The sequence below is a fragment of the Anomaloglossus baeobatrachus genome, chromosome 6 (genome assembly GCF_048569485.1).
Source record: "Anomaloglossus baeobatrachus isolate aAnoBae1 chromosome 6, aAnoBae1.hap1, whole genome shotgun sequence".
Classification (NCBI taxonomy): Eukaryota; Metazoa; Chordata; class Amphibia; order Anura; family Aromobatidae; genus Anomaloglossus; species Anomaloglossus baeobatrachus.
In genome coordinates, this window is record NC_134358.1 from 235,980,964 (window position 1) to 236,004,304 (window position 23,341).

The following is a 23,341-nucleotide window of genomic DNA, read 5'->3' on the forward strand; positions in this document are numbered from 1 at the left end:
TTGGAGTTCCCAAAAGAGCTTAAATAAACACAGTAATAAGTCTCAACAGAAAATGTACAGTAAATAGAATGTGAATTAGCATACCTTTTGTCTTGAAGGAAAAGTTACAGTAGTTGCAATGGTACGGTCGAACATCTGTGTGCGTACGAATATGCTTTTTCAACATGCTAGGCTTTTTGCATCTTATCCCACACTCTTCACAAATATACTTTCCTCTTCCTCTGCCACGTACGTAAACATATTCTTCATTTGACTTAAACCTAGAAAAAAATAATATCCCTATTAACAAGTTAAACAAAAATGAAAATAAAGTCTGGCCTAACTCACTGTATATACAGTCTGAGCTGTTGACAGCAGAAAGATATAAAAATTCTGCATTCATCGGTATTAAAGTGAGAAAGTAGGAGAGAAATATTTACAACTGCATCTGGATTTAGGATTTCTTTTTATCATCTATGTCCTTAATGGAAGCACATACATTTATCAGAAATTAAGATCTGAAACAAGGTTCACTGTTATGTTTTCAATAAAATAATGACTTGCCCGCCATCAAAAATCTTCACTCTTCTCGGCTCATTCCGATTTTGGAAAGGTTCCTTATCTTGATCACTACTTGCATCAATACTTTTTGGTTCATCCAATGGATTACAAGTCTTGTGGTGAGACGACTAACATCGAGGAAGGGAAAGAAAATACAAAATGTTCTTGTAGCAACACCATTTCAAACTCAAAAACACAGATACTGTAATTTGAAGAAAACAGAAAAATGCTCATATAGCTATAAGTAAAACATTGTTTTCACTGGTTTGACTTATGATTTACTGATATATTATGTACAGTAAACATTGGCGATATATCTCATTCTTGATGAACAAAATAAGGAAATTAATGGCAAGAGGAAAAAAAAGACTTTCAAAAACAAAAAAACCCCCTATAATTAACACTAGAACTACGGGACTCGTGACACCTATATAGAAATAAATGGTGCAAAGTAGTCAAAATGACTACCTCAGTAGTTCTACTAGTGTTAAGGGTTTTATGTATTTGCACCCAAAGTAATAAAGGTTTTTGGTTTATTCCAACTGTAGTAATAATTAACGAATTTCAAATCTACACTAATAAAAGAGAATCTGTCGGCAGGGTTATGCTAAAGTGTTTCCCTGAAAATAAGACAGGGTCTTATATTATATTATTTTATTCAAATATAGTCATATTACATTCAGGAATATCAAAATAACTCAGAATAAACTCTGAAGGTAAAACATGTGTATCTGTCCTATCTATATATTTATACAACTATTATCTATCCATTCACATAATCTATAATCTATTCTATATCCATCTCACTATTTTCTGTCAGTCTATCTCTTATCAATCTGTGCGCGCACGCACGCACGCACGCACGCACACACGCACACACACACACACACGTCTCCACTTTAGAGTCCTGCAATGAGACGTGATGTTGAAATGGAGCAATGTTATCATCATTATATAAACACTGGGGCCCTTAGAAGAATTGGGGGACCAGTGAAATTTCCCAATTTTCTCTCCCATCCCCCCCAATGCCAGTCCTGCATACCAGTCTGTTTCCTGTCCAGTTCTTTTAGTCTCCTGCAATTAAGAGACAATTGGTCACATAACTGTGAATTCATGGTAGGTCCTTAAAGAATCTGAACCTCGGAATACAACTGCTGGGGTCCCTTAGAGTGAGGCTCAGATAAATTGTGAAGTCTTGACTCCCCCTAACGCTGGCCCTGGCTGTAACTAGTGCTTATTTTTGGAGTGGGGCTTATATTTCAAGAACACTGCAAGGCTTATTTTCAGGGTAGGTCTTATTTTCAAGGAAACACACTATTTCTTCTGAAAGCAGCATGAAATGGGAGGAAAAAAAAAACTGGACTCCATCAATATGTCACTTACTGAGCTGCTTGTTGCACCAGACAACTAGTCGTCTTGTCCCCTGTAGTCCTACTGCTCTGTAAAACCCTGCCCACACTAATGATCTGCAGTTTTTGGTCAATCTACAGTGAACACAGAAAGATGCCAACCAGTTGTGCGGGTGGGGTTATACAGAGCTCAGCATTCAGAGAACTGGTAGATCTGCAGTAAAAAAACAGGGATTTTAATCAAAAGCATAGCATGCAGTGCAGTAAGTGATACATCAGTAGAATCAGGATATCTATCCCTACATCATGATGCTCTCAGATTAGATAGCAAAAGCTTGGTGACAGATTCCACACAGTGAAAGAATTGATTCAAAACAATCCCAAATATCATTTTATGTATACATTACTAGGAGGAGTGGAGTGTTACCTTTTTTGAATTGCTTTTCCATTTGCTTGAATATACCAGGATGTCATGTTTTTGATGGGAATTTTTAACCAAAGTAAAGATGAACTTCTCACCCTTTTGTTTTGAATTCAGCAGAGAAAGTGCGACTTTAGTAGGTAAACTAAGTGGATTTGGGTTATTAGAATTAATAGTCCAGGAAGCATAAGCAGAAGTCTTTTGGTCATTCTGAGGAAAAGCTATTGGCTTTCGCTTCAAAAGGTAACACCAAGTAAAACTTGTTGAAGTCTTCAGACTTGGAAAGGACAGACGGTGCATATCACCAGCATTAACAACAGAGATTGCTGCAGACAGCTTTACTTGGCCTTGAATGTGAATTGCTTTAGAAGTAACAGGCGATCTCCTCTCTTGACTACTATATGTTGGCTTTAAAGAACATGCCTGTGTGTTCAAAGGAGATAGCTCTGGTGACATTCGCATAGTTGGACATGCTTCTAAAGATTGATTTTTCTCATGCTCTTCAATCACTTTCCCATCAGAAATAGAATTTGTTGATGACTGAAACTGGGTTAAATTTGCTCCAGGAGAGTGATTCTCAGGAATATATGTCACTTGCGGAATATCATGATCTAAGCTCTCACCTGGATCTGTAGTGCAAAACTGTCTAACTAGCATTGGCTTTCTTTGCTTAACAGGTTCAGCAGCCTTCATATTCAACAAATGCACATTTTGATTATTCGTATTGCATGCAGCCCCACTTTCATCTTTAACACGTTTTTGTTGTTTTTCCATTGCAATGTCCAAACTGTTTGCAGGAGAAAGCATACGCTTACTTGAAGCTGAGGTCTCTTGCTGAGGAACTAGACCGGCTACTGGCACTTTTTGTGGCACAGATCGTGGAAGACAATTTTCAAAATTTCTAACAGAGCCCAAGAAAGATCTGCTGTGCTCTTCTTGAGACTTTGACATAAACATTGAGTCGACAGCCTCTGGTACTGGGCTTGAATTAACTTTGCAAATAATAGAATTTCCTTTATCTTGAGTCACTAAAATCTCAGGAAGAGACGTAATGGCAGAAAAGCCATAATATAAAGAACTACTATAATTATGGACTGGCACAAATACAGACTGACTAGACTGATCGTTACAATACAATTGTTTTTGAACAGTTGCACAAATATTGGACAAACCATCTGGAACATCGGTGTGTAAATTTTGCGAAGTAATGCTAGATTCTCCAGGACTATTTGGCAAAATTATGGTAACAGGTTTCATAGAATAAGCTTGGCTCTCCTGAGTTTTCTGACATTCTAATTGATATTTTGGAGCAAAACTTATCTTACATTCATATTTTTTATGGGGCAACATATGCTTTTCTTTATGTTCTCCTTTTGTTTTATTTTGCATACTAGGAGAAAAATCTGTTTTAAATAAGGTGGTTTTAGAAGAGCTTACAGATCCTCGGCTGTCAGATAAATTTGTGAGGTTTGACTTTTCAACTAATTGCTGGTCAGTTACATGTGCATGCCTACTCTTCTCGTTAGAGCATACGTTTACGTCTGTTATAGTTCGGTTTACATTATGCACATTTTGTTGAGTTAACGTAGGATTTTCTGAAATTTTGGATTTACCTGGAGAAATAGTTGTTTCTGAGATACTTAGAGATATTTGTTTTGCAAGTGGCCCCCTTCTCCTTTCCAACAAAGGAACATGCCCACTACTTGTGCTACATACAAGAGAGGATCTCGAAGTCATTAAGTTTATTGGTGACATAGATCTCGATCGAGACATGCTTCCACAATCAAATGATTTACTTCTGTAGTCCGTGACTTCCATGGATGATTGTGTACAGCTTATTTGCTCAGAGGCAGCTCTTCTCATTTCTCTAGGAGCACCAAATACATTTACGCCAGTAGGAATTGTTAGAAATTCAGATGATTTATTTATGCTGTCTGTTTTTGAAAAAATATCAGTCTTTGAGGATTCTTCTTTTTCAAACGAAGCTGAAAAACTTGATGTACGAGATAAGCTGCTCTCGCGGCTTAAACTTCTTGAAATAGTTGACTCAAAACTTGATTCGGCAGACGAGTTATCAAGATCAGCAAGTCTAATACGTTTCTTTTTTGGAGGCAGCTTTTCTGTTGGCAAACTGGAAAGACTTCCACTTCGTTGTGGCCAAGTAAATTTTTCTTGAAGTTCTGGATCAACTGTTTGACTCTCTGGATCTTTATCTGGTTCTTCTGTAACCAAGATCTCTGGAACCTGAATCTTATGCTGGCGTACAAGACGTGATTGAGAAGCAGCAGTTCTTTCTCCAAGGACAGCCCGATGACTTTCATTGGCATCTTCATGTGATCCATTAGGTGTGATCGGAGAAGAAACAGCAGTCCTATCATCTTGAATGACCCCCACTGCATTTAAGGAACTTTTAACATTATTTTTTTGAATCTCACACAATCGCACAGATGAAGCACGCTCGACAGACTCTGATTTCTCAAAGGAGCTTGGCCTGCTTAATGAATTAGTATGTTGAATTACAGAAATCCCAGATCCTTGACATTTAAGGTCAACATTTTCCTTTAGAGCAAAACTTGTCTTCTTATCCATGGCAGATGTCTTAACATCAGTACTTGGCTCTGTGCTCCGCGATATTAACTGTATTTGTTGATTGAGTGTTGACACAGTACAGGACTGTGAGCCTGTTATGGTAATCGTGGATGATGCGTTGACACTAGCTAAGCTTGGGGCTTCCATGTTTTCAGGGACCGAACGACATTCACTTTGCTGGGGTTCATCATCATCCCCTACACTTTTCATTTTCCTCCGTTTCCGGATAAGGAGTGGTTGTTCCAAAGTTCCAGTTGTACTAGCAACTCTATAATGAAATATTTGAGGTTGGGAATTATTAGCTGCTATGCCATGTTCAGTTTCTCGAGTAGCCATTTTGCTCTTTGGTCCATGTAATTCAGAACAGTAAAATTTCTTATGATTTTCAAAGTTTTCTAACTTTCTATATCTATTTCTGCATGTCTCACATTCAAACATTGTACCCCGACCCTGATGGGATTTTTTTATTTTGTCTAAACTAGTGCCTTGCACAAACGATTTACTTCTAGGTAGCGAAGCATCCTGTACAGATTTGCTTCCAGGATAACTTTCATCAACAGATCGTGCAGGTCCTAAGCCACAATGTTCAGTGGTTGAGTCTTCAACAGCAGCCTGTCTAACCAGTGTACGAGGATGGACTGTATGTTGAGGTGTAAATGGTCCTGAAACAAACACATCATCACAAAGAGAACCTATTTTGTCATCAAATGACTGACTACCTCTAATAGGATGAGAGGCTGGGATTACTGGTGGAATGGCTGAATACCCAGTTGTGGGCATTGAATTGCTTCTTGTTATTGGTAAACAGTCAATAGAAGGATATTGTGATGGAACTGAAAGGAAAAATACTTGCTTTGACTTTTCAGTTGGAGTGAATGGGGACTTTGGTATATCTGAACTCGAGCTAGTGCGCCTTCCTGCAGGCTTCAGATCAAACTGGAAGGAATCTTTAAATATATAAGACTTTGGTGAATCTATGCTGCCTCTCCTGGATAATGAAGTTCGCCTTGGCTTTACACTGTCTAGTTGTTTGTCATCAACTACAGCTTCATTATCTGATATTAACTTTGAAATACGCTCTTCAAGAGTTTTTGTTCCCAATGGTGGCCTCATTATTCCTGAAGGAACAGGTGGCTTCTCCATACATGGTTGTACCAATACTGCTCCTGTGACATTAGTATGCACCAAGGAACTGATATTTTTTGAAAAGTCTTTCTCAGATGAGGGCAAAAGTTTTATGAAAGGGGATGGTGAGGTCATTGCTTCGCCTGCACTATCTGACCGTGAAAAATAACCAGAGTCAGTGCTTCCCAAACTTCTAGGGCTCAAAAGACATTTGCTCTGTTGCTCTTGAGAGCAATCTGTGGCTTGCTGCCTCTGCAGCTGTGCATGAGCATTTATGTTAGTTGGCTGTTTACTTTCGGCTTGAATTAGTTCACACATTTTATGAGATGATTGCTCTACTTCACTTAATGAGCACATTCGCAAAACATTTGGAGTCTTACTTTGTATTTTTAGTTCTGGCATTTGTGCTATAAACTGTTCGGAAGTAGACTCTAAAACTTTAGGGCTGTCAGCTCTTAATGGAGAGACACTAACTGGATAAACAACAACTTTTGGCAATTCTGCTGGTTTTACTTCAGTAGGCTTCTCTTGAAAAGTATTGTCTTGTAACATTGCTACAGGGCTGTTGGAGGAAGACCGTCCTTCTTTCTGACTATTGGTGCCAGACTCGGATGACATTTTTATACTTTCTGGGAACTCATCTTGCCGCTCTTCTGACGTATACTCTTCATCACTTTCTCCACTTTCATCTATATCTGAACTAATAAAAAGTGCTTTTTCAGAATCCTGTGAAAGGAGCATGCCACCAGTTTCTGTATGCCCACCTAGTCCAAGCTTAATAGCGTGAGCATGAGATTTTTTGTGCTTGTACAAATTGCTTTTTGTCTTGAATGAAAATCCACATGTCACACAAGGGTATGGGCGTTCCCCAGTGTGTGAACGAATGTGTTTAAGGAGGACACTGGGTTTTGCACAAGCCCTGTTACAATATTCACAAATATATTTACCTTGTTTTTTAGGTTTTTGATCCTTCAAAACTATATTGCACATTTGCTCCCCTGTGATAAGTGAAGCAACTTGAGTTACACTATATGTATTACTTAAAGAACAAATTGAAGGACTAGCTAGAGAAGAACTTCCTGGCAATGAAAGAACCTGAGTTACTGCAGAAGAAGGATTTACTATTGAAGAAGTTACAGCTACATGGTAAACCTGTGGTTTAGAAACATCTATAACACTAGAGTAATTATGACAGGTTGGAGGTTGCTGCTTTTGAAATTGTTCATCCTCACAACCTGAATGACCCTGGGTGTGTGGGGATCCCTTGACCGATGTACAAGGTTGTCCACATTGAGCAGCTCGATGATGATGGAAATACCTAGCATTTGTTTCCCTTTCAGAAGATGATGGTGGACTTGAAGATGAATATGATGCTGAAAGTGCTTCACTCTTATGTCCCCGTTTTTCAGTTTGGGTACCACAAGGAGCCCGGGACTGATTTAATGTATTGAGTTCTGGCTCCATAGCCTTTAATAAGACATCAAAAGCAGAATTTGCACATAAATACTGCTTATTGATAGTCTCAGAGTCAATATTTGAACTTTTCATACTGACTTGTATTGAACTGGAAGTAGAGCTTTCTTTTAACAAAGTCATTTTGCTACCAAAGTTGTAGCTTTCACTTTTTCCGTTACATAAGTCCGTCGGAACGCAGAGTTTTCTTGCCTGCATTGAAATGCCAGACTTTGCAGGCTGATCATTGAGCCCAGCACTTGTCCCTTTGCCTTCCTTGCTGTTTTGTTTATGGATAATGGCTTCCTTGTCTTTTGATTGAGTAGATCCTGATGGACTAGTGCTTTGTGATGTGCGGGCTTCTATGTCATGCCTCTGTTTCTCCTTAGAAATATTCCTTAGCGGAGACTTCGGTATTTTCTTCAGATGATTTTCAGTGACAATTTTTTTTCTCTTGACACCTTTAACAGTATCAAAACAACTTTGGGAACCACCAGCAACTATTTCTGCAATGTGAAAAAAAAAATATATTAGATGTTGTCAGTAATAGTTATTCAGGCTTAGCTATAAGAGAATGAACATTGCTCATTTCCTTAATTAATATGACAATACCACCAATAGACTAGTTCAGATACACTAATTAACCTTTATATTGAGGTTTCAGCACAAATAAGTCAAACTATTACAATACTTCTTGAAGGCAGCACAAATACTACTGTCCTGGGTTCAAATCCCACCAAGGACAACATCTGCAAGGAGTGTGTATGTTCTCCACGTGTTTGCGTGGGTTTCCTCCGGGTACTCCGGTTTCCTCCCACACTCCAAAGACATACAGATAGGGAATTTAGATTGTGAGCCCCAATGGGGAAAGCACTCCTGATGCATGTAAAGCGCTGCGGAATATGTAAGCGCTATATAAAATTAAATTTTTATATATATATATATATATATATATATATATATATATATATATATATATATATATATATATATATATATATATATATATATATATATATATATATATATATACACACACACGTTATCATATATATATATATATATATATATATATATATGATATATATATATATATATATATACACACACATATACATACACATACACATATGTACACTCTTTATATATTTAATATATTACATTTTTTTTTTTAATTGTTTATGTGAAAACAGTGAGTTTGTCCCTTTCAGGTCACTTTAGGGGCAACACTAATATAGAGCTTTTCACGCATTTTATGGTGTCATTTAGTTATTATTGATGTTTGACACGTAATGTTAAGTGATTGGTTGATGACGTAATTTTGCATTTATTTTACATAGTGCATTCAAAGTTTATAAAACCGGAGGAGCCAGATCGTAGGCACAATGTGTTGTTTCATTCAAAAAATACATTGAATAAAGTCCTCTCTAGGCAGAAACCTTCATATCCCTGCATTTTTTTTTAGTTTTTGTGGTTTGGATTTAACTATGCCAGATTGGGCCTGGTTCTGCATGTGGAGCCAAAAGTTCTTTGAATTTAACCATATATTAACTACAGAGTCTGACACACCCTTGTTTGGCAAGTACAATAATCTTACTGTTCCATTAGTGTTTTGGTATACTGGTGCACAATCAAAAACATATTACGTTTCCATTGTGTTTCAGAATAGTATTGCCAACGTATTTTGAACTGATTACTTCAAATTCACTGGTAAAATATATCTTCAGTGAAAACTTGCTGAGGTAGCAGATGACAGTTCCTACTGATAGAAGTGGAAAAGGTGAAGGGAGAGAGGAGTTAGCGTGAAATGGCAGCTACAGGATCCTGGCGTACATGTATGTTGTGGTAAAATGTTATTTACCATACCGCGCTGTACATGTTCTGTGCAAGCATAGAGCTAGCACAGGTACTGTGCCCATGGCATCTGCATGGGAGCTAGCTGCTACATGCTGCTGGTCTCCCACTGCAACTGTGCGCGAGCCCAGTCATTTAACTCTTTGCATCACTGCAAATGTAACGAGTTTGATATAGGGAAAAGCAGAGTGCAGATGGGTCGTCATTAGTGATGAGCGAGCACTATCATGCTTGAGTGCTTGGTACTCGTAAGAAGAAAAGCATGGTAGTGCTCACTCATCATTCGTCGTCCAGGCAGCCGGAAGCATAATAATGCACTCTAAGTCCGTCATATGCCGCAGCCCACTAGTGTAGCACTAACAGGTTAGATAACGCTCTACACAATGTAAGCTGAAAAATGTATTATCAATTTGATTAATGGATGGAATGTTCAAGTTTCTTTATGGGACAAATGAGTATTGTAGAAAAACATTTAAAAAAAAAAAGTTTAAACACCCCCCCACACATACTATTTAGTATGGCTGTGTCTGTAATGACCTCTACCATAAAACGGTTTTCTTAATTTGACAAATTGTAGTTATTTGTACCATTCTGTGGTGCATGAAACTTTTTGATCACTTTGTATTACAGGCCTTGAAAGGCAAAATTAAAGGGGTTTTCCACTACTTTTTCACCCTCTTGCCATATATCATAGCTCTTCAAAGCAATACCTTTTGTAATATACTTGTATGAGATATCTAGCTTCTATGAGTGCATCTCAGCAGGGATCACATAGCATGGAATTGTTATGCAGATTCTTCTTCCTCCTCTGATATTTCCTTTTCAGGCACAGAAATTAGACCCAATGAGAGAAAGTTTTCACTGGGCTCCTGATGGTGGCTGTAGACATTTTGAAGTGAATGATAATTAGTCTGCCTGATAAACTGAGCTGACAGTATCATTCAGCAGTAACAGCAGAGGCCGACACCTTTGCTAGTGAAGTGTTGCAATTCAAAAGCAAAGGGTTTAGGTAATCCAGTCGCTGACAGCTGAATCATAGACAGCTGAAAAGCACCAAAATTTGCATAACAAAACACAGTGGCAGATCTGTACTGGCCATCTTATAACTGCCAGATGGGCTGGTACCTACTGTAGGCCACTCTGACACTTGGTATCTCCCAATATCTTCAGCAGTGCAGGGTGAAAAATGGAGGTGCAAACCAAGTACTGAATCACAGGCCACTGCAATGTATTATGGAAATTGTAGTAATAGCACACAGTAAACCTGGGGTGGGGAATGATCGATGTAAACAGTAACAAGAAGTCTTCAAACAGTTGCATGTGATACAATATTGTAACAGGTACCGTATTTTTCGCTTTACAAGACGCACTTTTGTTCCTCCAAATTTTGGGGGAAAGTAGGGGGTGCGTCTTACAATCCGAATATACGGAGAGATATATAATATATATATATATATATATATATATATATATATATATACACACATATATATATAATGTGTGTGTATGTATATATATACACACATACACACATTGTATATATATATATATATATATATATATGTATATATGTGTGTGTGTGTGTATATATATATATATATATATATATATATATATATATATGTATGTATGTATGTATAGATATGGCCACCATGCTGCTGCCCATAATAAAATAAGAAACTCTTTACTTACCACCTCCAGCACTGATCTCCCGGTCTCTCTGCTGCCACTGTGATCAGGCAAGCAGGGATGATATCACTCTACTGTGCCGATCACATGACTGTCACTGAGAACCAGGAAGTGCAGGAGCTCAGTAGCACGGAGGGAGACACGAGGGAGGACAGCACTGGTCTGGAGAAGGTGAGGAAAGAGTGTTTTATATTACTATGGGCAGCAGCATGGGGCCCATCTCTAACACAGGGGGAGGTGTGCCAACCATAGGGGGCCATATCTAACATAGGGGGAGGTGTGCCATCCATAGGGGGCCATATCAAACACAGGGGGAGGCGTGCCATCCATAGGGGGCCATATCAAACACAGGGGGAAGTGTGCCATCCATAGGGGTCCATATCAAACACAGGGGGGAGGTGTGCCATCCATAGGGGGCCATATCAAACACAGGGGGAGGTGTGCCATAAATAGGGGACGTGTTCTATCAATAGGAGACATGTGCCAGCAATAGAAGACGTGTGCCAGCAATAGGGGACGTGTGCCATCAATGGGGGACATGTGGCATCACTGGGGGATGTGTGCCACCAGCCCAAGGGGGGGCTATATTCAATATAAGGGGGCCATATCCAGATTAAGGGGGCTAATTTTAGGATGGGGGGGCTATGAGGGACATATACCCTATATGATTTGTTAGATGGACACTGGCATTATAAGACGGGCCCCATTTAACATTAAAAAGAAAAAAATTCTCTTTTCCTTCACCAAATTTGTGGGTGCATCTTATAATCAGGTGCGTCTTATAAAGCGAAAAATACGGTAAAACTACAGTTTGCAATTCAGAAAACACAACTGCACTCTCAAAAAAAATCGTTCAACTTATTTGAATATGGCGATCCAAAAAATAAATTAATTTTGTTTTGAAAGTGTGTGTCTATTGTGCAAAATAATAAAAACTACAAATATTTGGTATCGCCAGATTCAGACTGACCTACAGAATAAAGTCATAACTTTGTGTAGCACAGCAAATAGCACAGAATTAAAAAACGCAAAAATAACAGTGGCAGAATTCTGATTTTGCTATATTTCTTCCCATAAAGATTTAATAAAATTAATAAGATATATATACATAACAAAATGATGCCACTCACAAATTCAACTCATTTTGATAAAAACAAGGCGTCATATGACTATGCCGCCAGAAAAAAATAAAATGCCTAATTAGCAAGTCAATCATAGGACAGCACAATGAATCCCTTAAAGAAATGGAATTCTGCTGCATATATTATACATGGTGGAATCAATACATTAGATTATGAGTGGTGCTGGAGCATACAGGCAGGGGACCTCAACAAGGCAGCAAGGAAACCGTAATTTATTCTGAAGGTAGGTATAATATGTATAGAATTTTAATATCTTGAACAATTTTTGCCTTTTATTAGCCTTTCAGTTTTTAACAAATGTTATTATTGATTATTGCAGATGCTAAAGGTTAATGCAGAAGTGGAAAAAAGATCAGTCATTAAAGGGATTGTCCACTACTTGGACAACCCCCTTCTCATTCTGTATATTCGTCCCCATAAAAATAAAAAAGCTTATACTCCTCTCCACTGCCGCCGCAGTTCCCGGGACATGCGTGACATTGTTATGACATGTGAGTCCCGTGAGCAGTCTGTGCCCATTTCTCAGTCCCTGCCGTGGGACAGTTAAGTAACCAATAAGAAATGAGAGCTGCGGCTGCTGCACACATTTTGTTAATTGCTTAACCGTCCGAAGGCGGGGAGAGAAAAGCCGGGACTGATCTCGAACATTGTAATATCACGTGAGCCCCATGACTTCTGTCACGGCTGGAAACGCGTCAGCAGCGGAGAGGAGTATATGCTTTTTAATTTTTATGGGGGCGAACATGGGGAATCAGAAGAGGTTGTCCAAGTAGTAAACAACCCCTTTAAGTAAAACGAGCATCCTATTGTGGAAGATACACCATCATATTAATTTCCTTTATTATTACAGAACTATAACTTTGTACTAAAGAATCTTAAGAAAAATGCAGCTGATGAAAGACACATACAGTCCAGATTAGCTGCAGTATTAACTATTTCTACAGTCTTACTCATCACATCAGCTACAAGATTATATAGACTGGCATGGATTGCAGTTCCAAATTACTTTTTACAGTAAATGAACAAATGGTTTCAGGCAGAACTAGACACATATTATAAATGTATGCACTATACAATTCTAGTAGATTTCAATATCTAAATTATTTGGTTTTGCATTTATTATTGCTTGAGATGACAAATTTGTCTTCCTATGTTTTTTTTGTACATCAAAAATGACAATGGAAAATCCGTGACGCTCAATAAAGAGTTTAAAAAAAGAAAAGAGGACATTGAATATTGTTTTTCTTACTGTTGTGTTCCGATTGTGATAAATAAAATGTTTTTCTTGCAAGAAGTAACAGAAAGGCTCAAGAGAGGAAAAGGGTAATACAAAGAATGCATACCTAACAAACAAACATACACTATCAGGAAATTCAAATACGCCTAATGCATTCATACACCTTAATGCTACATAACAAGCATATACTATGATTCAGAAAAAAAAAACCAAACATTCTGCATTGCAAAACTAATAAGCATCATAAAAGGGCGTGGGAGGGTGGGAATAAAAAAAAAATATGTCAGTATAGTGCAAGTGAACAGTTCGGCATACATCATTCCCTTAATGGAAAGATATTCTCAATGCATACATATAAAATATTTTTTACATGCACATTTTGTCTGTGCATCACATGATAGTCCAGATTAGTGAATATATAATTATGTAAAAAATAACAGTACCTGTTTTGTTCAGGTGTCACTGTCTTCACAAAGTCTATCTCTGGTCTGGCAAAATAATCTCTGCTTTTGTTGTACTAATTCTCAGTGCTACCATTTCTAGCCTACTCAAGCCCACGCATTATTAGAACTCCTACCTTCCTCCTCAGCGTTCCCATCTCTAGCTATCCTGCTCTCCCTCACTAGTATTCTTCTTCTAGAATACTTTTTATCAAGCAATGATCTGAATACTATGACTCAGTGCAGAAAACAAAATAAATTTGTGGTGTGATGGGAAAATTAGAAACAAATATTTCCATTCACAAAGTTAGCGAGCATTGCACGATAGCGATATGAAGCAAAATAGACCAAATTTTAAAAAGCAAAAGAATAACTATAAAATTGTAGCGAGGTCATGTGCCTCCATACCCTGCATCTTACATAGAAAATCTAGGACAAACTAGGACAAGTGTTTTATCCTCTGTAAAAAATGTCAAAAGGAAAAATACTGAACATTTACAATACATTCTTATATTTCATGAAGAAATCTCAGCAAGGTGACAACAGACTGGGGGGGGGGGGAGAATACTACTGGAAGGGAGGAAAAGAGACATTAGTGCAACTGCCAAGGGGAGCTCTCTTCAGATTACGAGGATTTAGCACAAAGTAAACAATTCTATTCGTTAATGGAGGACACTTTGAAAAACAGAAAACTGATGAAATATTATGAGACTCCGGTATCTGTAGTCTTGTGAGACTTCAGGCAATGCCTCTTTGAGATAATGAAATGCATGTCAAGAGGAGGAGGAGGGAACTGGTGGGTGAGGTTATACTATACAGAGCTCAGCAACTGGTGGATTAGCAGCAGAAATACTAATGTTCGAAAAACTACAGTAAGCAGTACAGTAAGTGATTGGAAACCGGGTCTCTGCCACTTTAATATGCTGCTCATTGATGGGATAGATCACATCTTTGCATTCTGTGTCTGAGTGTGCCACACTAAGCATGGAGAACAGAAAGAGGAGTAGAGAACTGTTTGAGGACTTGAGAGCCTAAAGTGCTTGAAAATTTCAAAAATCTCAACGTTTGTTGTGGTTTTGGTGCGTATCTGCCGTGGTTTTATCCCTGCGCTTTTTAACCATTATCAATGGCAAAACTGCAGGCACCTGCGGAAAAGAAGTGACATGCTGCTTCTTTTTGCTGCAGAAATTCTGCAGCAAAACCTGTAGGGAAAAAAAAAATGCCATGTGCGCACAGTATTTTGGGTTTCTCATAGATTTTTCTGGGGAAGGACTGCATGAACGTCATGAACAAAAACCACACCTTTTCTGCAGCAAAAACCGCGGCAAATACACAGCAAAAAACACAGTGTGCGCACAGGGCCTAAATAGTTTACTTCACCAAGTGGGAATATACAATGAATGATACTAGTGTCTAGGGGACATAGAGCCATATTAGATGTCCATAGTAATAATAACAATTAGTGAAATACATAAAAATATCACAATAAAAAGGTTTCAGAAAGCTTGCTGACATCACCAAGAGGAATCTATGAGATAAAAAAAAAACGTGCTGCTCATTCAAACTCACCTGTGGCAAGTAACAGGTGTGGGTAATATAAAAATCACACCTGAAACCAGATAAAAAGGGGAGAATGTTTGCATTGTGTCTGTGTGTGCCACATGAAGGCAGGAGTCACTGGCGAGAGACTCGCGCTAGTCTCGCAACTCATCACCGGGCACGACCGCACACTCTCTAGACATGAGTGTTTCAACGGCAAAGAAATACATGCAGCTGACAGAGTGTACGGCTATGTCGGGTGATGAGATGAGAGACTCGCGCGAGTCTCCTGCAAGTGTGACGCCAGCCTAAACATGGAGAACAGAAAGAGAAGAGAACATTCAGTCTGAGGACTTGAGAACCAAAATTGTTGAAAAATATCAACAATCTCAAGGTTACAAGTCCATTTCCAGAGATCTTGATGTTCATTTGTCCATGGTGCACAATGAAATCAAAACGTTTAAAAGTCATGACACTGTAGCCAATCTCCCTGGGCATGAATGGCAGAGAAACGTCGATGAAATGAATAGTCCGGATGGAGAAGAAGCAGTCCCAATCACGTTCCGAAGAAATTCAAGCTTTCCTGCAGGCTCAGTGTGCATCAATGTCAGTGTGAAATATCCGTCAACATTTGAATAAAATGAAACGCTATGGCAAGTGAACAAGTAAGACCCCACCGCTGACACAAACATAAAAAAGTTAGACTGTAGTTTGCCAAAATAAATGTGAGTATCTCAAAATCCTTCTGGGAATTTGTGTTGTGGACAGATGAGATTAAGATAGTTTTTTGGTAAAGCACATCATTTTAATGTTTACCAAAAATGGAATGAGGCCTACAAAAAAAAGAACATTGTACCTACAGTCAAATATGGTGGAGGCTCAAAGATGTTTTGAGATTGTTTTGCTGCCTCTGGGACTGGTTGTCTTGACTGTGCAAGATATCATGAATTCTGAAGATTACCAAAGGATTTTGGGTTGCAATGTAGTGCCCAGTGTCAAGCTGGGTTTGTATCCTGGATCATGGGTCTTTCAGAAGGACAATGACCCCAAACATACTCCAAGAAGCCCCCAGAAATGGATGGAAACTAATTCTGGAGAGTTCTGAAGTGACCAGCAAAAAACGGCACGGTGACTCAGTGGTTGGTACTGCAGTCTTGCAGTTCTGGTGTCCTGAGTTCAAATGCCACCAAGGACAACATCTGTAAGGAGTTTGCATGTTCACCCTGTGTTTGCGTGGGTTTCCTCTGGGTTCTCCAGTTTCCTCCCACACCCCAAAGGCATACTAATAGGGAATTTAGATTGTGAGCCCCAATGGGGATAGTGTTGCCACTGTATGTAAAGCGCTGTGGAATTAATTGCGCTATATAAGTGAATAAGTATTATGTATATGTATTTACTGGGATTTACCTACGTCATATGTCCAATTGCATCGTACAAGTGTGACCAACAAAAAGCACAATTCTTCTATTTGGCCAGTTCCAATTTGCAATTGTTAGCAAAGAAAGATTACGACTTAGAAATGATAAGTTTATTACAGTTTAAATCATAATTTCTTGTTTTGGGCATAAAGTCCACATAGTAGACCTCTGTAAACACTAGAACAGCAATTTCAACAGAAATGTACAGGCAAAAGTCTTTTCGGGGTACTAGTTCATTTGATTGCTGTGGCCATAGCAACGGCTTTCAAATGATGTCCCCTGCTGTTTCTTACAGCAGGGGACCTTTGCTTGACCCCATGGGGGTGGCATCGCCACCCCCCATCGACGATCGATGTGATTGGCTGTTCAAATCTGAACCGCCAACCAGATCGTTCGCACTAATTTCAGCAAAAATAATGCCTGAATTAGTGCGATACTGTGAGATCCGGCTATGGGATGCTGTAGCAGCTGAAGCATATCATAGGTGGACCTCAAACATGTCACCCCCCAGCCCCTGCAGCACTGATTGGAGCGATCGTGCTATGACGCGCAATCGCTCCAATCAGTGTGCAGTGGGGCGGTCTGATCTGCAGGTGGCTGCCCTCCCCAGGCCTGTGCTGACTGGGGAGCCCTCCCCCAGCATGTCTGCAGCATGGACTGGCTGGTACTTGTGGTACCACCCCACCGCTGCTGCTGCCGCCGCTGATGTCACCGGTTCTGCTCCTGCTCCACGTGAGTACTGTGCTCACCTTGCAGCCCCTGCGCGCTCCTGTGATGCCTTCTGCGCGCTCCCGTGATAGCCCCTGCCCGTGCCCCCATGCGATCTGCCCCCCCCACGCCCCCATCTGCCCCCCGACATCCCGATCTGCTCCCCCCGCGATCTGCCTGCCTCCCCCATGATCTCTATTCTGCTTCTGCAGCTCCTTCTCCGGTATCCCACTCCCCCTCTGCTCTCCCCACTCCCCCACTGCTCTCCCACAAACATCCACTTACCTGTCTTCACCGGGTCCTCCGAGGTCTCCACTGGCCTGATCACATCTGCCTCCATCGCTGGGTCCTTCCTGGGTATTCTGCAGAGCTGTCCAACGTCCTGCCTGCGGCTCCCGTACAGCTGTCCATCTCGCTTGCCTTCTGTTCCTCCTGCAGTTCTTCTGGTCAGTGATCCTCCTGCTAATCCTCTGGGTACTGTGAGTATAACTTTTTTTTTTTTTTCCTGTATCCCCTGTCCATTTTTACACCTCATTCGTCCGTGCGTCCTGCCGAGCGCTGATCAGGGATGCAGATAACGTATCGGCATCCGTGGTCCGTTTTCGGCGGGACTTTTTTTTTTCCGTATCCCCGACGCTTTTTGTATCGCATCAGTCCGTGCGTCACGCCGAGCGCAGATCAGGAATGCACAAAACGTATGTGCATCCCTGCTCAATTTTTGGCGTGACTTTTTTTTTCCGTATCCGCGACGCTTTTTGTATCGCATCCGTCCGTGCGTCCCGCCAAGCGCTGATCAGATCAGGGATGCAAATAACGTATCTGCATCCATGGTCAATTTTTGGCATTAATTTTATTTCCATATCCGCGATGCTTTTTGTATCGCATCCGTCCGTGCGTCCCGCCAAGCGCTGATCAGGGATGCACATAACGTATCTGCATCCATGGTCAGTTTTTGGCGTGACTTTTTTTCCGTATCCCTGACGCTTTTTGTATCGAATCTGTTTGTGCGTCCCGCCAAGCGCTGATCAGGGATGCACATTACGGATTAGCATCCCTGCTCAATTTTTGGCGTGACTGTTTTTTTTTTTTTCCGTATCCCCAACGCTTTTTGTATTTCATTCGACCGTGTGTCCTGCAGTGGCCAATCAGTGCACCGCGTCTGTGTGTTTGAAAAGTCAAATGGCATTCCTTCTCTTCTGAGCTCCGCCATGCGCCCAAACAATTGATTTCCACCACATATGAGGTACCTGCGTACTCAGGAAAAATTGCATAATACGTTTTATGGTACATTTTTTCCTGATACCGTTGCAAAAAAAAAATCTACCTGATTGATGCAAAAATTTTGTGGTAAAAAAAAAAATAATAATTTTAACGGCTCAACGTTATCCACTTCTGTGGAGCCCCTGGGGGTACAAGGGGCTCACCAAACATCTAGATAAATTTCTTGAGGGGTCTAGTTCCAAAATGGGGTTATTTGTGGGGGAGCTTCACTGTTTAGGCACCATAGGGGGGTCTCCAAACGTGACATGGCGTCCGCTAATGATTCCAACCAATTCCATGATCAATGATTCCAACCACATGTGAGGTATATGCATACTCAGGAGAAATTGCACAATACGTTTTATGGTGCATTTTTTCCTGATACCCTTGTGAAAAAAAAGCTACCTGGTTCAAGTAACAGGTTTGTGGTGAAAAAAAAAAGTGTATTCATGGCTCAACATTATCAACTTCTGTGGAGCCCCTTGGGGCTCGCTAAACATCTAGATAAATTCCTTGAGGGGTCTAGTTCCAAAATGGGGTTATTTGTGGGGGAGCTTCACTGTTTAGGCACCATAGGGGGTCTCCAAATGCAACATTACGTCAGCTAATAATTCCAAACAATTTTGCTGTCAAATGGTGCTCCTTCTCTTCTGAGCCCCGCCATGTGCCCAAATAATTACTTTCCACCACATGTGAGGTATCGTCGTACTCAGGAAAAAATGCACTATAAATTTCATGGTGCATTTTTTCCTGATACCCTTGTGAAAAAAAAGCTACCTAGTTGAAGCACCAGTTTTGTGGTGAAATTTTTTTTTTTTCCTTTCACGGCTCAACATTATAAACTTCTGTGAAGCCCCTAGGTGTTCAAAGTGCTCATTAAACATCTAGAAAAATTATTTGAGGGCTCTAGTTTCCAAAATGAGGTCACTTGTGGGGGAGCTCCATTGTTTAGGTACCTCAGGGGGTTTTCAAACCCGACATGGCGTCCGCTAATGAGTGCAGCTAATTTTGCACTCAAAAATTCAAATGGCGCTCCTTGCCTTCCGAGCCCTGCCGTCTGCCCAAACATTTGATTTCCACCACATGAGGTATCTGCGTACTCAGGAGAAAATGCACGATATATTTTATGATGCATTATTTTAAGATACCCTTGTGAAAAAAAAGCTACCTAGTTGAAGCAACAGTTTTGTGGTAAAAAATTTTTTTTTTCTTTTCACGGCTCAACGTTATAAACTTCTGTGAAGCCCCCAGGGGTTCAAAGTGCTCACCAAATATCTGGAAAAATTATTTGAGGGCTCTAGTTTCCAAAATGGGGTCACTTGTGGGGGAGCTCCATTGTTTAGGCACCTCAGAGGGTCTTCAAACCCGACATGGCGTCCGCTAATGAGTCCAGCTAATTTTGCGTTCAAAAATTCAAATGGCGCTCCTTCCCTTCCGAGCTCTGCTGTGCGTCCAAACAATTGATTTTTACCACATATGGGGTATCAGCGTACTCAGGAGAAAATGCACAATAAATTGTATGGTGCACTTTCTCTTTTCTCCCTTGTGAAAATGAAAATTTTATGGCTAAAGTAACATTTTTGTGTTAAAAAGTAAAATTTTCATTTTTTCCTTCCACATTGCTTTGGTTCCTGTGAAGCACCTAAAGGGTTAATAAACTTCTTGGATGTGGTTTTGAGCAGTGTGAGGGGTGCAGTTTTTATAATGGGGTCACTTTTGGGTATTTTCTGTCCCTTAGGCCCCTCAAAGTCACTTCAAATGTGATGTGGTCCCTAAAAAAAAATATTTTCTAAATTTTGTTGGAAAAATGAGAAATTGCTGATTAACTTTGACCCCTTCTAACCTCCTAACGAATTTTTTTTTTTTTTTCGAAAATTGCGCTGATGTAAAGTAGACATGTGGGAAATTTTATTTAGTAACTATTTTGTGTGACATATCTCCAGATTTCTGGGCATAAATTTTCAAAGTTTGAAAATTGCAAAATTTTCAAACTTTTAGCAAAATTTCCTAAATTTTCACAAATAAACGCAAAAAATATCGGCCTAAATTTACCACTGACATGAAGTACAATATGTCACGAAAAAACAATCTCAGAATCGCCAGGATCCGTTGAAGCATTCCAGAGTTATAACCTGTCAAAGTGACACTGGTCAGAAGTGCAAAAAATGGCCGGGTCATTTAGGGTGTTTTAGTGGCCGGGGGTGAAGGGGTTAAAAATTACAAAATAATAATAAAAAAAAGTTTAAATCATCCCCATTCGCCCCATTGAAAATGAAACAGTTAAAAAAAAAAAAATATACACATATTTGGTATCGACATGCTCACAAATGCCCGATCTACCAAAACATAGCATCAAATAATCTGATTGGTAAATGGCGTGGCGAGAAAAAAAACTCCAAACGCCAAAATTTGGTCACCGCAAAAACTTATTTAAAATGCCATAACAGGTGATCAAAGTGGAGTATCTGCACAAAAATGGTATAATTAAAAACTTCAGCTAAAGATGCAAAAAATAAGCCATCATTGAGCCCCAAATCCTGAAAAATGAGAACGCAGTTCTTTTTTTTGGACAAACTTCAGATTTTTTTAACCCATTAGAAAAAAATACAGATGTTTGGTATCTACGAACTCGTACCGACTTGAGGCATCATACTGACATGTTAATTTTACCATATAGTGAACACGGTGAATAAAATATCACAAAAACAAATCGTGCAATTGAAATTTTTTTGCAATTTCACCGCATTTTTATTCCATTTTGCAGTACACTATAGGGTAAAATTAATGGTTTTATTCAAAATTACAACTCATCCGCAAAAAAATAAGCTCTCGTATGACAAGATTGATGGAAAAATAAAAAGGTTACGGCTCTCAGAAGAAGGGCAGCAAAAAAACCCCAAAAACCGAAAAACTGAACATCGCCCGGGCGTGAAGGGGTTAAAAGATTTCTGATGCCTTGGATTCCTTTCTAGATGCTTTATAAATTACGGTTACTTCAGTTTTAATGCTATGTATACCCTGTAAGCAAAACACTGACTAAACAGGCCATCATGCAAATGGTGTTCCCTGCTCTACAGACAGAATGTTCTATTTGCATATGTCAAATGCTCTCATTTACATTTCATGATTAATGTAAAGGGAGTCAGAGCATGAACCTGAGGAGTGAGACAGCGAGTAAGTGCAGACTTGAGGGAAGCAGCACTCATGGAAAGGAAGCAGAATGCTATGGTAATCCATGTACAATGTTATAAGATTATGTTTTCTAATCTGCACTTATTGCCCAGAGACCTTTCTACACTATCCCGACAAAACATGAACATTGAGTATTTTTTCCCTCAAATGTATTGTAGCAGTGCCAATTTTTTTTTAACTTAAGGGTGCTTTACACGCTGCGACATCGCTAGCGATAGCACCCGCCCCCGTCGTTCGTGCGACATTTGGTGACCGACGAACAATCCCTCCCTCAAGGGGGAGGTGCGGTCGGCGTCATAGCGACGTCACTAAGCGGCCGGCCAATAGAAGCGGAGGGGCGGAGATGAGCGTCCGGAACATGCTGCCCACCTCCTTCATTCTGCATTGCCGGTGGACGCAGGTAAGGAGATGTTCGTCGCTCCTGCGGTGTCACACACAGCGATGTGTGATGCTGCAGGAACGATGAACAACATTGTACCTGCAGCAGCAACGATATTTGGAAAAGGAGCGATGTGTCAACGAGCAACGATTTTTCACGTTTTTGCGCTCGTTGATCGTCGCTCCTTGGTACACATGCTGTGATGTCGCTAACGACGCCGGATGTGTGTCACTAACGACGTGACCCCGACAATATATCGTTAGCGATGTAGCAGCGTGTTAAGCACCCTTAACCGTAGTAAATGTTCAAGAGCAAGAACAAGCTTACTTGTGAATATGACTAATGCACTACATGTGATAGGGAAAATAAACTGTCCCACGTGGACAACAATGTCCACAACTAGAGGGAAACAGTCATGTTGAAAATGGCTGATGATCTTCAGGAAGGAGGAGCTGATTAGATTGCATTTTATTCAGTGAAATCGCTGGTGTTTTATGTATACGAGTCCAGTGAACAGTCCTATTCAGTGACTAAAAGGGTTTTTACACTACAAGATAAATCGGGAACGATCATTGTTGAAAACACTTGTTTCACGATTATTTTGTAGTGTAAACAGGCTGACAATCGCTAGGTGAATAAGCAAAGCAAATGTTCATAGGGTGAAGCGTTCTTTTGTACGGCGTGAAAAATCACCTCGTCCTGTGTAGATGGGGCTCGCTCTGGTAAGAAACATGGCAGCTTATGTACACTGAGTGATCTAGTATAGATTGCTCACTGTTCATCGTTTGCTTTGGTCTGCCTGTGTAAAAGTACATTCATACAATGTACAATTGGTTAAACTTTACTGATCCGTGGTCGTATTGTGCTGCCGAATGGACAGTGAACCTCGACAGTCATCCCTGTATGACTGTGAGAGGCCTGTGAATCACAGAGTAGGACCACCTACTCAACTCATACATACAAACCACCAGGGATTATAATGTATTAAATGCCAGCTATACCTAAAC

At 40.0% G+C, this 23,341-nt stretch overlaps 1 protein-coding gene across 2 annotated transcripts in view; it reads right to left on the minus strand.

Annotated features, from left to right (window-relative positions):
* HIVEP1 (HIVEP zinc finger 1) overlaps positions 1–23,341 on the minus strand; it is a 282,913-nt gene that overhangs the window by 44,811 nt on the left and 214,761 nt on the right. For both annotated transcript variants that reach the window (XM_075314753.1, XM_075314752.1), the window contains exons 4-6: positions 2,317–7,982; positions 544–668; positions 85–260 (exon numbers count right to left, since the gene is read on the minus strand). In XM_075314753.1, the coding sequence (XP_075170868.1) occupies positions 85–260; positions 544–668; positions 2,317–7,982 (5,967 nt within the window). The remainder of the gene's footprint in view (positions 1–84; positions 261–543; positions 669–2,316; positions 7,983–23,341) is intronic.